The sequence below is a fragment of the Thamnophis elegans genome, chromosome 1 (assembly GCF_009769535.1).
Source record: "Thamnophis elegans isolate rThaEle1 chromosome 1, rThaEle1.pri, whole genome shotgun sequence".
Lineage (NCBI taxonomy): Eukaryota > Metazoa > Chordata > Lepidosauria > Squamata > Colubridae > Thamnophis > Thamnophis elegans.
In genome coordinates, this window is record NC_045541.1 from 45,211,443 (window position 1) to 45,228,981 (window position 17,539).

The 17,539-nt window shown below is 39.4% G+C and overlaps 1 protein-coding gene across 1 annotated transcript in view; it reads right to left on the minus strand.

The window, feature by feature from the left end:
* Window positions 1–17,539, minus strand: part of THSD7B (thrombospondin type 1 domain containing 7B) — a 466,316-nt gene that overhangs the window by 37,035 nt on the left and 411,742 nt on the right. The window contains 3 exon segments of the mRNA XM_032209475.1: window positions 8,329–8,446; window positions 10,004–10,119; window positions 15,863–16,004. Coding sequence (XP_032065366.1) covers window positions 8,329–8,446; window positions 10,004–10,119; window positions 15,863–16,004 — 376 coding nt within the window.

Genomic DNA, 17,539 nt, shown 5'->3' on the forward strand with positions numbered 1-17,539 from the left:
TAATAACAGCTACAATCCTAGGATAACATGGTTGTTTAAACTTACTACGCCTCAGAGGAATTTATGCAAGCTATTGTGCATGGGACTGCAGCCAACCTAATTATTTTACTTCTACTAAGGTTTACACTTTTTTCAAGAGCCTCTGAATTTCCCTTGGTCATTGATAAGCGACCCCGGCACTTTATAGTCAGAATAGCCTTTTAACTTCTAGTCATTAATGCAAAATCCTGAAAAACAACTTGAAACTAATAAAGCCATTTGTTATTATCCACCATGTGATTTGCATATTCCTTTTTGGCAAAAGGGAACTTGGGAAAATGTCACTGCAAATGCTCACTTCTGAAAGAGCAGTACGGTTTTCTAACGACAGCTGCCACAGTATTTGCCTCTTAACAATTATTTCCCAGTCTTCTGGGAACTTCACATTCAGCCATGGAAGAAGGTCATCAACTCAACTAAAGTAGGGACCTTGAAAAAGGCCAGTACAAAAGGAAGGCCAGCTGCATTTCTGTAGACTGCAGAATGTTTCACACAAAGAATTATTACCAACCATCAAAACATAGTAACAGTGACAAATGCCAGTTCTGTCCTGGGTACTCTTGCATAAACAGAACAATTGGGAATTGGGAATCAGTTTCTTGATGATACCATCAAAAATCATCTATGGCTGAATCTCTGTTTGAAAACCTGTGATTATTTGAGACAAAGCTGAGCATCGACGGCCTGTAAAAATTATTGTTCAATTTTGGAGGGGAGAAAAAAAAAGGAACAAATTCTCCCAGTTTCTTCAGATGATGGAGAACTTCTGCAATCATTTTTCAAGGGGAAAAAATCCTGCTTAGTGCTGACAGTAACACTGCCATGGAAGAGTCCCATAGGTGAAATTGCCCTGAAATACCTTCCCTTGGGTGGGAAGCCAGCTGGCCTAAAATTGTTGGAGAGATGATAAATCAATAACAAATGACTCACACACGCCATGTGGCCACCTTGTTACTAAATAAGTTTAAGGATAAAAGAGTGGTGATTTATAATGCGTTGGGATAGGGGGTGTACATAAAACACCTCTCTTCACATCAAATATTTGAGGCAGCTGCATGATTCTATTTAAAAAAACAACAACCCTCCAAGGTGTTTTAATGATATGGGGGTTTGTATAGCCCTGAGGAGGATAGGTTCTAAATTTTAGGATTTTGCTTTGAAAGAAATTTTAAACATTAATTATCCATTGAACCGAATGTAAACAAGAATACAATTGTTTCCACTGGTTTCATGAGTGTGACTCTTCCATTGATGATCAACAGGCATAAATCTCTCCTCCTGTCTGACCTAATATTTATACCAGGTATTTCCATAGAAAAGGATCTTCTACCAAGAATAAACTCTCACAATGTGTTCATCTCCTTTGGCTACAGCTATAAATTCATAGTGATGCAATTGCATTTATATGAGCATGCAGTCCTGGAAAACCAGAGCAAAAGACTGAGATTTATTTGCCAATCCTGAATCTTTCCGTATGCATCTTATCATTTCAATCAAGGACATTTTTTTCTTCTCTACCACACCATTCTCTTCTGAGATATAGGCCATTGCAGTTTGCTGTGCTAGTTACCTGCTATATGCTCGCTGTACAGAGAAACCGAGGCTTAAATTGTTTAAACAAAGCCACATATTCTTTTCATTTCTCCAGTAAACAAGAAGCAAAAACCACTGTCTTGTGTAATCATCTATCAATGTAAGCATGTATATGTTCCACCTGGTGCTGTACTTGGATTGGCCCACAGATGTAACTATGAAGAGAGAATTATGCTCTCATGGCTTCTTCATCAACTTTATCTCCACATTTATGGGCTTAATATCGTCAGCCTTTATCTGGCATGCACATCTGGACTGATTCACACATTGCTGCAACAGTAGTCCTCTGGTTATTGCTTCTACTTCACAAAGAGGATCTGCGTCTCTGTTTCTCATTCTCCAGTACTATTTGGTTACATAATTTTGTGGTACCTTTCTTTTCTACATATTCTAACAGACCATTTTCCAGGATAATGCTTTCGATAAGCAATAAAAGATAATAATTCTTTTACATCTTATATCTCATTTTTCCTTTTTTAATGAAAACAGATGTGCTTTTAGAACTGGGACATATGAGGCATGTTTAATTTTTAAAATCAACAACTCTTCTTTGCCTGACACAAAATGGAATGTTGCAGAGACTCTCCCAGCTAAGTTGACCTTTTCTGATGGCCAAGTGAATGGTAGGTATAAGAATTCATTTTAATGAACCTTCCCCCCACCTTAATGAAGTTTAAAGGAAAATCAAAATAGATGCCATTTGTTCTGACACTGGTTACTCCATCTCCTTTGTGGCCTTTTCTTACACTGGCCTGAGGTGACTCATCATCTTTGGAATGTGGTTTCATATGTTTCCCTTATCTCCCTTTTCTAGACAAATGAGTTATAAACAACATGAACCATTGCAAATAAGCATCTCTCTTTTTCCCTCTTTTGCTTGAGAAAAGTGGCTCTTCAAGGATAGGCAGGTTATTCTTTTACAAATGATTTACCACAAAAACATTTGTTTCCACTTTCATTTCTATTGTATGTACCCCAATTTAGTAATTTCTAGGCAATGAATTTAAAATGAAAGCTGCCAGTGTTTGTTTTTGTATAGGCATATTTAATTTCTCAAGGTGACTTTAAATATCAGATGCATGTTTACATTCCTGCTTCCTCATACTTGTTTCAAGATTCTGCTCTCCTCCTTTTTTCTCATATAACAGATTTAACAGAGTTGGAAGGGACCTTGTAGGTCATCTAGTCCAACTCCCGCTCAAGCAGGAGACTGCACCAGTGATGGAAAATCTTTTTTGGCTGCCATGCCAAAAGAGGGGGGAGCAGAGGGGGGTTGTGCACTAGCGTGCCACAGCCATAATGCTATGTGTGCATGCTCCCCAGGGTGCGTGCATGCGTGCGATCAGAGATCCCCCCTGCTTTTGCAGCATTTTTTCACCTTCCCCAGGCTATACAGGCTTTCTAGAAGCCGGGGGGGGGGGGAAGCAGCCTCCCCAGTCCCCCCGGACATTCTCCGGAGGCCTCAGGAGCTTCCCTGAAGCCTTCGGAGGGCAAAAACGGACCTACAGGGAACTGGGAAGTTCGGGAATGGTGACTACTTCTGGTTTGTCTGTAGGGCTGATTTTCAACCTCCAGAGCCTTCAGGTGGCTTCCTGAAGGCTCAGGAGGGCGAAAAACGGTCCTATGAGCAAACCGGAAATCAGTTCCCAAACTTCCCATTTGCCCGTAGGGCCAGTTTTTCGTGCTTTGGAGGATTCAGGGAAGCCTCCGGAGGGCGAAAAATGGTCTCAAAGGAAGGCCAAAGTCAGCTGGCCAGCGCATGCATGCGCCCTCATTTGCACTGACAAATGGCTCTGCGTGCCACCTGTGGCATGCGTGCCATGGGTTTGCCATCACGGCTCTATATCATTTCTGACAAATGGCAGTCCAATCTCTTCTTGAAAGTCTGAAATGATGAAGCTCCCACAACTTCCAAAGGCAAGCTGTTCCATTGATTGATTGTTCTCACTATCAGAAAGTTCCTCTTTGTTTCTAGGTTGAATCTCTCCTTCGTGAGTTTCCATCCATTATCTGGCCTTCAGGTGCTTTGGAAAATAGCTTGACCCCCTCCTGTCTGTGGCAGCCTTTCAAATATTGGAACACTGCTATCATATCTCCCCTGGTCCTTCTCTTCACTAGACTAGCCATGCCAGTTCCTGTAATCATTCTTCATATGTTTTAGTCTCCTGTCCCCTAATCATCCTGGTTGCTCTTCTATGCACTTTTTCTAGAGTCTGAACATCTTTTTAATAGTATGGTTACCAAAACTGGATGCAGTACTCTAGGTGTGGTCTTACTAGGGCTTTATAGAATGGCATTAGTGCCTCACTTGATAAGTTTGAGAGGGTTTTCCAAAAGTTTCCTGCTTGATCTAAATCCTCTAAATACACAATCGGTCAGTGGCAAATAGATGACTCAGCTGTTCTGTTGTTTGTAATGTCCCAGGCTCTTTGTCTCTGCCCTGCTTCTGTAGGTCTTTCTTTGTCTAGACCAGGGGTCTCAAAACTTGGCAACTGGTTGGGGAATTTGGGGAGCTGAAGTTCACAAGTCTTGAAGTTGCTAAATTTGGGGACCCCTGGTCTAGCATAAACCTGATTCCTTTAGACTCCAGGAGCATCTTCATCTTCAATGACCAGAGGGAGAATTATGGTCCTTCCTTCCAGTTCTTTAGAATAGGGGTCTCCAACCTGGCCAATTTTACAATTTGTGGATTTCAACTTCCAGAATTCTCCAACCAGCAGCCAGCTGGCTGGGTATCTGGGAGTTGAAGTCTACAAGTCTTAAAGTTGTCAAGGTTGGAGACTTACGCTCTAGGGAATGAAACCTTCCTAACTCCAATTTCTGAGAGTTGTCTGCTTTCCTTTTCACTAACTTTTTTTTCACCACTCACATAGTTTACTCTCTCTTTTTCCTTTACACATTTATTCTGAAATTAACCATCAGTTAAATAATAAGCAGATAGATGTTAAGTAAAAGTTATAAAAATATACCATAAATTTGTTATCCTGCTTAATTTTTTATGATTTGCTACACTGGATAACACTGGAAACATTTGTATGCATCCTGATGCTTTCATTGATAAGACAGAATTTTCTTTGGGTAGCCTAGTACACAAGATTTTTCTCTCAGTTCATCTTAAGGTGTAACAAGATTTTAGCAAACAAGATTTTAGTAAGGTGTATTTATACTGTGGAATATGAGATAAAATGATCATTCATATTAATTCCATATTGTTTTAACAGTAATACACCCTATTTTATAATGCACTAGAAGGTGTACAGTTCACAAATGTTAGATTGTGGGTATATAAGATCAAGTAGAAAATTCAACATACTGAATTACTTCTTCCAAATTCTATTAGTACTGACTTTGGGAGACATTAAATTGGATTTTCATATAAATCTATCTCCATCCAGCAATATTAGTGACTACATAGAGCTCAAACAAACCCAATAAAAAGTGACAGTGCTTAACACTATAGTTGCTAGCTAATATTTTATTTTACAGCAATTGTACAGACCTGGACTAAAGACAAACGAACAAAATAAACTATTCAACCAACTTTACCATTGAGTGAAGCTGTCACAAAAAATAGGAGTTTTGCATGTATTACCACAACACAGCAAATAAACAAATAAATAAACTGTAGCAATGAATGTAGCAGATTATGAATTGAAGTGAGAACAGAAAATTTTTAATTGTTTTTGAGTGCAAAAATAATCTTCTATTATGTCTGGTTTTAGATAAAAGACATGCACTATAACGAAAAGTCACACATTCACATATTCACTGTGAGTCAATGACACATTATTCCATTTAATGATGGAATACATGAAATCTACTCCTTATTCAGTGTTGCAAAAAACGTTTGGCTGTCAAGAGAAGTATTGTCAGAGGTGCAATATGTTGAAAGTTGCATCACTTGCCAGTAAAGTTGAACCAAGTTGGTACAAGTTGATAAGATGTGGGAAGGCCATGAGTGCAGTTGAATAGTAGCATGCTGACAGTGTGTCAGAAGGTTAAAAGAAGATTAAAATTATCTCTACTCCACCATGCCTTGAAAATGCAAATGAGGCTAACTAATAAGCAGATTCTAGAGGTGCTTTCTGTAGAACAGACAAAAAGGGAAAACCTCCTAATTTTAATCTCTGAGAGAAGAACAGAAGCATTTTACTAGTTAATTCATTAATAACATATGCTTGAATACTTTATCTGTTTTACAGAAAATTATTCAGAAATTCTGGCTTTTTTTGTATTTATTTATTTAATAATTACAGATTTGGAACAGATGAAGCTTCTTCCCCTTGTGGTTACATTTCCAGAAAAACAGTTTAATTTTAGAATTGCCAAAAGAAGATTGATCTGTAACATCACTCCTTAACATGTCTACTCAGAAGGAAGTCCCATTCAATTAAATAAGACTTATTTACATCTGCCTAGAATTTCAGGTTTGGAACAACACCAATATGAAAATTGTCATGCCCCAGCATATAATCTTTAAATACTGTTGTTGCTCTCTAGCCCCATCTAGTGGCCAGAGGGATAAATGCAAATTATATTGTTTTGAAGATGCCCCAACCCATCAGCCCACACTCTCAAAACAAGTGCATGCTGGGAAGCCAGACTCAATTTTTCTTTAGCATTTGGAGGAAGCAGAAGCACAAAGAAGAATCCATCTTAATCTGTGGCACATGTTCCTCCAAGGACAAAGCCACATCCTCACACAAAACATCGTGGGTGAGATTTAGTTTACTTGTACTTATTAATTGTTATGTTCAGCACTAACTTGATACTACCTATCTTGTATTTGGCTCTCATTGTATATATTCTTATTTTCCCCAGTTTCAACATATCCTGTTCTCTCAATAAAGTATCCAGATCTACGCACACAGTCTGTGTTATTGGAGGATAGGTGGATTTAGCTGCATGTCAAGCTGCACACAGACTAATGTGTATTGGGGATAGAACAAAAATGTCTGAGCTTTTTGATCATTATTTTCTCAAATAGTGGCTCAATAGGGCTTATTGTCTTACAAAAGGAAAGTTTGCTTCCAAAAGTGTCAGGTAGCGAAATAGTATATTTGCAATATACATACAACCAAGTCTCATCAAATAAGCATAACTTTACACAGCAATGGCAATATATTCATAAGACCACAACACATACTTTATTAGTCGATTCAGAGGCCACATCCTAAATTGCCAAGAAACAGAAAATATTTTCTACAAATATTTTAACATCTCTTACATAGTCCTAGAAGTTAGCATAAATTTTAAGTTTTTTTGTAGTTAAAGAATACTCTAATTTTTATCCCAGTGTTCACATCACCAACATTTCAGCTTCAATAACTGACACGGATTATTTAACTCATCATTAGATTTTTGAAAATGTGTTGAAAAACTTGTATCATTTTATTACTGTGAATGCACACCTCATATATTTGCAGTATTAATCATAGCTAGATTTTAATTAACAATAATTAGTAAACATTGTCCTAATTACTGACTGGGTTTATATGGTATGCTAAACCAAACGCTAACTTCCATTTGGCTTAGCAAGTTAATGAATCCAGTTGTTGTAGTTTTCAAACTTATTGTGTGAGTGAGCACCCGTTAATTGTCCCAGCTTCTGTCAACCTAGCCGTTCGAAAGCATGTAAAAATGCAAGTAGAAACATAGGGACCACCTTTGGTGGGAAGGTAACAGCGTTCCGTGTGCCTTCGCCGTTGAGTCATGCCAACCACATGACTATGGAGACGTCTTCAGACAGCACTGACTCTTCGGCTTTGAAATGGAGATGAGCACCACCCCCTAGATTCAGGAACAACTAGCACATATGTGCGAAGGGAACCTTTACCTTTAAGCTATGTAAACAGAGGATATTGCTGTTTATTTAATAAGTTATGGTTAAATAAACCATGACTATTGTACCTACTATATGACCATAGTCATAATATGTCATTCTGTAAGATCAGTTGTATTGTGTGGTGTCTACAATCAGGATAATGTACATTGACATATTGTACAATATATGTCTATTTTAACCTTGCCTAACCAGACTCTGTTCAAAAACGCTAGCAAGAGAAGGATTACTAGATCTCAGCTGCACAAATCTAAATGGTCACAAAACAAAAGCAGAAAGTTAGAGGTTGCCTGGCATTTCTTCACTGTCATCCAGTGTTTGTATGGATTTTTGTATATATTTCTCCTATCAGTAAGTTATTTAACACTGACTTCTTTTAGCATGTCCCAAAGGTGATTTCTAAAAGGCAACGTGACTTACTTTGTTTTTTTCCTTGAAAATATTTCGCTTCTCATCCAAAAAGCTTCTTCAGTTTATTTTTTTTTCCAAGTAAAAAACAAAGAACAAAACAAACACAGTTACCTTTTGAAAAGCACCTTTGGGACAAACATGGCCTGGATGATTAAAAATCTCCATAGACCTCTTTTAGAATATTTTTGTTTGGCTTCCTACTATTTCCCACCCATTTCTCATCCAAATAATACAGAGATCTGACCTCATCTAGCTTCCCAGCCCAAGCAAAGTTGGCTGGCGCTGTCATCTATTGAGACAAAAGAGGTGGACAACGTCTAGATTATAGACCACTAAATTCCACTAAATTCTGGAAATTTTAGGGGGTTCCAACCCAATATATTTGCAAACTGTTAGGGCAAAACTTAAAATAATGCAAATAGTAATTCAAATGGCACAATTACCTGCAAGACCACAAGTTTGTGAACATTCCGACCAAGAAGACCATTCCGTAACCAGACAGTTCACTACACATTCTACCATGCAGTTGGCAGTCATCTGGGTGGGTGTTTCCATATTCAACTGTTAAGGAAACACAACAGATCACTTGTCACTGACAGCTAGGCAGATGTGCAATTAAGCAGGGCTTTTAACAAAATACCAAAAGTTGGATCCTGTCTTCTGGAGTAGGCAGCGATAATACATTTAAAAACAATAATAGCTTCTTCAATATTTTTTCACTGCCCCAAGTCCAGCTTGCTCATAGCTTTGCCATAGACTTTGGCAAAGTAATATTCCTTGAAGTGCATTAGCATGTTTCACTTTGGCATCCCAAGTTTATACATTGCTGTTTTGTCTGTCTGTCTTCTGAACTGGCTGAACTTGGATGAAAGAGCTACAGTATAGAAAATGTATATGCCCATATAGAAAATGTATATGACCATAAGGTCATTTGGATTATAATTGATAAAGAAGGACAATAATGACTGAGAAAGGGCCAATGGGATGAAATGCTAGATGAAGCCATCAGTCGAGAAACAATCAGAGGGAGATGTTGAAATGATAGTTAGAAGGAAAGAAAAGAAGAACAGGAAGAAGCAGGTTAGAAATACAGAAAACAGAGAGAAGAATTATACAAATGCTGCTAAAAAGGAAAAGTCAGCCATGATTTGGGTAAAATTTAGAAAATTGTTTTTAACAGATTACTTTCAATTTTTTTTACCTTAAAAATTCATGTCTACTGATCAAAATGTAGGAATAGTTCCTGATCTACCTTACCTTATCCTGTATACTGACTTCAAATGACAAACCAATGTCAGTGATTCTATGGAGGGTTCCACATGGAACTATAGAAGGTTAGTGACATTTATTTTGATGCATTTTTCTGAAAGACTAAAATCTATGAGATGGTGGCAATTTTACTCATTTAACAATCAGGGTAATACAAAAATGTCTAACCTATGTGGAGACCTAAGTGCAGACACCTACAAAGTGCAAAATAGATCTCATAGCTTATCAGGCTGCTCTATGAAGACATTATCTCATCTGAATACACTTTATTCACTGCGTTCTAGCCAGCCCCTGGGTGCAATGTTTCCAAAATCAGTGAGCAAGAGAGGGTCAGGTTGTATATCAGTGTGTGTTTATAAGTATTTTCATTTACCTTCTTTTAAATTCCTATATGAAAATTTCTGGGCTTCATTGAATTCAGCACCATTTGGTTGTCCCAAAGATATTTTTCAAAAAGACAAATGGACTTTCTTGGGTTTTTTTTTTTCCTGAAAACATTTTGCTTCTCATTCAACATATTTCTTCAGAACTGAAGAAGCAAAACAATTTTCAAGGAAAAAGTTCTGAAAAAGCTTCTTAGATGATAAGTAAAACATTTTCAAGAGGGGAAAAAAACCAAGAACCCCCAGTTGCCCTTTGAAAAAGTGCATTTGGGACAACCATGACCTGGATAACTGAGAATCTCCAAAGAGACCACATGGTAGGATTTAGGAAAATAAATAACCCAAAATGATTTGATAAAACACTTTCGAAGCTGAGTGTTGTCAGTCAGATATTATTTTATGGGCTGTCCAAGGTGACTTAAGGGCCCAGGGAATATTTGCATTAAGTAACCAAATGGAAGCTCACCTGCTCACAGTGATTCATGTTCACGGCTTTTCCATCACTGCGAATACAGCTTAGAAGGCGATTCCTAATCCCTTGTCCACAGGCTGAATTTTCATTTAGCTGGCATGTGCTCCAGTCTAAAGAGACATTATGGTTACAATTGGTTCTGCCTATTAATGCTAGAAGGACTGTTTAAAAAAAAATTAAGCTATATTTTTTTTTACAATTTGGAAACCAATATAATATTATTTAGAAGAAAAGAAGCCATCCAGCCTTAAATTATTCTGTTTTTATTTCAGTAGCCCTTAAAGATTACATTCCCTCTGAGTATGCTAACAACTGTCCAATGATGATGAAATGTAGCACTTCATAGTGATCAAGTGGCATGCCGCTCAGTTGGATGCCAAAAATTGTAAAAAAAAATAAATCTGCAGCACGACTACCTTGAAGCAACACTTGTCATAATCTCCAACTGAGTTTTGTTTGACAAAAGAAATCATGTTTCCCTTGAAAGAAAGCACTTGTAAAATATTAATATCTTCTTCAAGCTAGGATAACCAATTAGGGAATGCTGTTTTTTCAAGTACCACTCTGCAAAGGTAATGTTGGAAATAGCTAGAAATCTTAAATAAATGACTTTTTTTTTGCCTTCAAATGCATATGAAATGATATAAATCATTTTTCCCTCTGTGTGGTCTTAACACTTCATTTCTTTGGATGTGCAACCTCTGTGTTGCTTACCAGAATTGTGAAAGACAGCTTCTTTTCTTGCCACATGTGAATTGAACCCTATGGCTTGTCCTCAATATTATATAGAATTCCTAGGTGAACGTGCTTTCATTTTAATGAGGGGAATATCTCTAAACAGGGTTCCATTAGGAAGACAGGAATGATGGAATCCTAGAATAAAAAGTCCATTCTGTACTCTGCATGAGGCAGCAGCTCTTCATAGAATTCAAAGTTTTGCCTGTAGGAGTTGACCTTTGACATCTTGAGCCCATTTTTAAGTACCTTTTTATAGTTTATCAATCTGAACTTGGAAATTAGGATCAATGAATCACAAATTTGCACCTCTCTTGAGTGAAGCTTGACTGCTGGTGTCTATGAGGATGGATTCCTGTTATGCTTTAGATAAGCATTGGGAAGTGACTGATGTCTTTGTTCAGGATTATTTTTCAACTTCCCAACTGAGTCCACAACTCTGAAACTTTTTGGCGATCTTATGTCCAAGTGTTAACCATGTCTGCCTTTCATGTTTCATTTTTTATAAATAACATATTATTATTAATTTGAAAAAATAAAGGAAAATATACAAATATACTTAAAATAATATTAAAAGGATAATAAAGATTAAGAACCAAATATAAACAGGAAAATCAGGTGATAACTAACAGTTCTAAAATACTGTATGATGAATATATTGTAATACATCATTAAGAAGCTTGCAGACATTCATATCTATTTTCTAATCAAAACATGTCTCTATTACATTACTTGATTATTACTAAATTACTAAATATCTCTATTAAAGTCACTTGGTTAACACAATTGGAGTTATAAAAAAGGAGAAAGAAAGTGACTGTAGATGATAAAACAATACATTAAGACAATTCAATGCATTATATGTAGATAATATGCCAAGTTAAAATATAAACTCTAAAACCTGAATTTTGGATGTGGTCCAATTCCACATAGAAAACTGTAGTCTAAAAATGATTCCCAAAGAGAACTATCTTCTGCATTAGATCCATTTTTAAAATATAAAATTTTGAAGCATATGCTCATATTTTGGTTAGCTGCTCTTCATAGAGGAGATAAAAAATATTTTTTCAATAAAAAGCATATAAAAATTGCAGGCATTGTTTTATTTATTTATCTATTTACTGTGTTTCCACGAAAATAAGATAGGGTCTTATTTTCTTTTGACCCCTGGCGCTTGGCCTTATTTTGGGGGAAGTCTTATTATTTTTGAGGTGCAGGAGGCGGCGAGTGTGGTCACCTCATGGCTGCTGCTTTGTTGCAATATTTTCGGGAAGGGCTTATTTTAGCTCATGTGCTCAAAAGTTTGATTGGGCTTATTATCTGGGGAGGTCTTATTTTCAGGGAAACAGAGTATTTATTAAATTTATATGTCATCCCTGTCACTGATAAGGCAACTTAACATATATAATGCCAGTTAGGAATATACATAGTCTTCATTTACCAACTGTTTGTTCAGCAACCGTTCAAGCATCTTTTTAGCACCGCTGAAAGATTATAAAAAATGCTGCTCACAGGTAGTTATAATCCTCAGGAAAATTAAACATTTATATAATATAGGTAGTCCTTAACTCAGTGTTTCTCAACCTTGGCAACTTGAAGACGTCTGGATTTCAACTCCCAGAATTCCCCAGCCAGCGAATGCGAGTTGAAGTCCAGACGTCTTCAAGTTGCCAAGGTTGAGAAACACTGCCTTAACTTATAACTACAATTGAGTCTAAGATTCCTGTCATTAAGCGAGACATTTGCTAAGTAAGTTTTGCCCCATGTGATAACCTTTTTTGCTGTAGTTGTTAAGTGAATCACTGCAATTATTAAGTTAATAACACAGTTGTTAGGTGAGTCTGGCTTCCCCATTGATTTTGCTTCTCAGAAAGCTGCAAAATGTGATACCATATTCCTGATGCACTGCAACCATCATAAATACATGCCAGTTGCCAAACATACAAATTTTGGTCACATGACCATAGGGATGTAACACTTTTGCAAGTGTGCAAAATGGTCATAAAGTCACTTTTTTCAGGGCTGTTGTAACTTTCAAACGGTCACTAAAAAACTGTTGTAAGTCAGGGGATTTATACATTATATCATGTATTTATACATTATATAAATATAATTTATATTATAGCAAATATAGCAACATTATATATAATTGTACCGTATATACTCAAGTATAAGCCGAGTTTTTCAGCCCACTTTTTGGGCTGAAAAAAGCCACCTCGGCTTATACTCGAGTCAGTGAAAATTTGCCCGAAATGGAGGAGAAAAAGGGGTGGGGCCATGCCGCTGGGTGACGCTCGTGAATGGCCCAGCGCCCCTGTGAGTTTCCCCTCCCTCTGTGTCAGCGCCGCCGCCCACCCGAAGCCTCCTGATTCCCACCGCCGGAGTTACTCACTCATGTGAAGCTGCCCGCCCTTCCCTTTTTCTTTAAACGAGCTTCAGTTTCTGAGGGGGGAAAAAAGCTTTATGTGCCAGGATTATTGAGTTCCTCGTCAATTGAGATCCGCCCACGATCAAGGGCAACTGAGGCACCTGCAAAGGCGTCACATCACCACCACCCATGTTCACGAGGCGCCAGGCATCGCAGGGCACAGAGGAACCCAGCAGACAGATGGGAGACCGGGGGGGGGCGGGGGGGAGGAAGAGATCCCGTCTAGGGTAAAAAGAGGGAAAAGTGGAGAGCCTACCCTGGACGGGATCTCTTCTTTCCCAGTGCTTTCCCCGGGCTCGGCCATCTCTGTTTCCTCCCCGCCAAGCCTACCTGCCGGCGGACCCTTGCTACGAACCTCCCTTATCTACCGCAAGGAGAACCGATACACGTGGCTGCCTCTTTTCCCTTCCGCAGCCACTTCCAGCCTGCCTTCTCACATACTGGCCAAGCGCTTCCCGCCCGTCCTTCGCTTTGGGGATGCTTCGCTTGCTCTCTTCGGCGCGCTTTGCATTTAGCCCTCACTTCTCATCTCTGCCTCCCCGGCTCAGCTGCGCCCTCGCTTCCCCCACCCGCCAACGATCATCCCAGAGGCTCCAAGCAGAGACTGAAGGAAGACCGCATTTCAGTTAGCGCACCTCGGAGTCACCGAAAACTCGATGCCGGCTTCCCCGTGTTTTGTTTGTAGTGAAGAATAAACTGACAGTTGGTCAGAGGGAAGGTGGTGGTGGGGGTGGAGGCTGAGTGTCCAAGGAAGCCAACCCAGATGGGCATCGCAGGGCGCAGAGGAACCCAGCAGACAGACGGGAGACCGGGGGGTGGGGGAGGAAGAGATCCCGTCCAAGGTAGGCTCTCCGCTTTCCCTCTTTTTACCCTGGATGGGATCTCTTCCTTCCCCCCTCCCCCGGTCTTCCGTCTGTCTGCTGGGTTCCTCTGCGCCCCCCAACTGGCAACGGTCAATTTCAGACCCTCTAACTGGTAAATAGACCTGAGGCCATAAGTGGAATTCCTCCAGCAGGGAGGATTTGAACTTTGGGGTCCAGCGGAGGAGAAAGTAGGCAGAAAGTGAGCAGAATTCCAGAGGGCTGATCCAGACACGGCTGCGGCGCGGAGGGTGGTTCTTGCGCTCCGAGCTAGCCTGCCCGCTTCCTCTTGCCCATCCGCCGCCGAGAACTCAGAGGCGGGCAGCTGCTGAGAAGTCTTGGGCTTGGAGGCGGAGCGCGCTTCCCTCCGGTCTTTTCTTTCTTGGCTCTCGGGCTTCGGCAGTCTCCGGCGCTAGAAGCTGGGTGGAGCCCTAGCGTGCAGAACTTCAGGGGGAAATGCGCGGTGGCGGCCAGCTGAAGAGCGAGGCGCGCTTCAGGGCGCTGCAGGCCTGGGGAGCGGGAGGAGCACTGGTGGTTTGTTTTTGGGGTGGGGGGTGCGACGGGGAAGGGGGTGACTGTGCGGAGAGGCTCAGAGGCGGATACGCCTGGCAGTCGGTGGGGACGTTGCCGAGAGGGGTTGCGCTGGGAAAGGGTGGCGTGCGGCAGACCGTGCAAGCTCTCTCCCTCCGTTTTGGTGGAAGGACAGCGGTGGCGGGGAGGCGTTTTGTTCCGAGAACAGGCTGCTCGGCGAGAGGAAAGGGGGCTCCCTGAGAAGCGAGAGCAGCGAAGAGGTGGTGCAGTCACAGAATTCCCCGACACTCGCTTTTTTTTAACCCAGCCTACCTCGTAGGGTTGTTGTTACGGGGCTAGACTAGGAAAGGCAGCCTTTCTCCCATTTTCGAGAAAAAGTAAGGATGTCCATCTGGTAGAACAACCACCTGTGCAATTTGGTGGCGATCCGCGAACGTTCAAGCCATGTAATGCGTGGGAAGGCATAGAATAAAGTTAGCATACTTGAAGTGAAATAGGCTTTGGTTATGTTTAGGTTGCATTAGCTAAAATGTGCCAATACCATCCTTGTTGGTAAGAATTGTTGTCATGTTAGAAGAATGACTAAGCCTGACAGCCTAATCTACTCTGTATTAAATAAATAAAATGGGTTCGTGATGCATGGGAAGAGATTCTGGAGGACATGGTGCAACGCGCCTTCAAGAAATGTGGCATTAGTAATGCTATGGATGGCAGTGAAGACAGTGCTTTGTATGAGTTTTGAAGGATTTTAACTCTTGTGTTTTAGCTTGGTTGCTGAATGAGCTAAGGTTTTTGTACTTTTAAAGTTATTGTTGATACCATATTGTTTTTATTGACCCTCTTTTCCACTTACAGAGCTAGTTTACTGTTTTTCTTTGAAATAAATATTCAAAAACATTATTGGTATCTATTTTTATTTTTGAAATTTACCGGTAGCTGCTGCATTTCCCACCCTAGGCTTATACTCGAGTCAATAACTTTTCCAGTTTTTTGTGGTAAAATTAGGTGCCTCGGCTTATATTCGGATCGACCTATACTCGAGTATATACGGTATATAATTTTATATAATTCCATAAGAACTTAATTCATAAGTTTACAATTCATAAATTATCATGAATGAATAAATACATGAACTTTCTAGCTATTTTCAAAATGGCCTCCCTTGAAAGTTCAAGTCCAGTGAAATTTATGTATTCCTAATGCTACACCATCTCTACAGTATATACCTTTGCCAGTCTGACATGGGTATTGGGCAGAATGCTCTAAATTTCATTCCAAATTACAATGAAGGATGCTTACCTGTTAAATTGTAACTATATTGAAAACAATTTTGATTCAGAATGCAAGGCCTGTGCTGTGCACTTTCAGGGCAGGTCTTGGGTTTTAAAGGCATTCGTAGTATATGTCGAGTCCTTGTTTGCCTTATACTGGGATCACATCGCTAGAGATTTAAAAAAAAACCAACGCGGGTAAGTGAATTATGCAAGCACATGTTTACAGTTGTGGCAAGGATGGTTACCTGCATTATTAATTTAATTGGTTTTCAAATTACCTATCAGGCTAAAGAGTCTCTTGTGAATAATCTCATTATATAACACCAATGCTTTTACCCTGAATTTGACAGTCATCTAAAAAAAAAAAACACCTCTGTATGTACATAGCAGAAGAATCATAACACGGGGCTGAGGATTTATATGGTGGTCATCCAAACATTTAACCAAGCTACTGCTGGTTTATTAATTATTTTGGAACCATAGAGAATAAAAAAGAAAGGTACCATCATCTTTGTAGATCTGTTTTATAGTTGTCTTCATTTTTTTTTCTTTTCAATTAAGAAAAAAAATTGTTATAGTAAAATGTGAACACCTGTATTCCTGAAAATATGTTTCCTTTAATTCTTTCAAATTGCAAATATGTTTTATCCCCTTTTTCAAAATCGCTATACTGGAGATGTTTTAGTGGATAAAGGTTTATGAAAAAATGTGCTATTTCCTCAAAATCATTAAGATGCTATATTTGAATAAAAGAAGACAGTATCAGACACTACTGAAAAACACCCACTTAGCACTTTTACTGTTTATTATACATGTACAGATATGTATATTTAATTATCTTCTCCTACGGCACAGTCACGATGTTCTCAAACATGTTGCCCATGAAAGGTGTTTTTAAAAGGGCTGAATGGACAGTTTCTTCAGAAGTGGATGGCCCCTCTGCTTTCTTTAAGACTTCTGGCCCCAATCTGTCACATAAAGAAATATTTTCCCTGCCTGGATCTGCCTAGTCATTTTTCTTAAATAATCTAAGGTAGATAGAGCTCTAGTGTACATTTTCTATCTGTTTTCTTGGGCTCATAAGGTGAAAGTTATCCCATACAATTTGATTAGAAACACTTTATTTCAAGGTGGGATATTTTTCTCAAAGTCCCTCATAGATCCATCCTGGCAAATCTCCATGAATTGCAATATGAGGTTTTCCAGTGGTAATAATCCTGGAACCAATCCAAAGAACTCAGTTGGAAAGCTACTTGAGAATGCAATGGAGATCACAAAATAAGTTATTTTTCTAGCCTTCATCTTCAGTAGTCTTCAGGGTTATACATTTATGCTCTAGCCATCTTGTAGTCCATTTCATCCCAGGAAACCAGGAAGGAATGCATACACAAAACATTTACCCTGCCATTTGTTACTCTATTTTCTTTTGTCTTTTAATGCTCCTATAATCCTAGGGGTAGAGTTGGGCAACTGAATGGAGCTGAGTGTTTACTGGCTAGATGCCTTTCCTGTCACCAATGCAGAGCTCGCAGCAGATTATTACTCGCTGTGCCCAAAGAGAGAGAAATAACTGGTGCTACCTAGGATTGAGCTCACAGCCTCCTGATTGTGAGGTGAGAGCTCCACCTCTAGGTCACTATACCACTCCCATTTATTACGCTATCTTGTAGGGCAAACAGTTTGGGGCACTGGAGAATTCTCC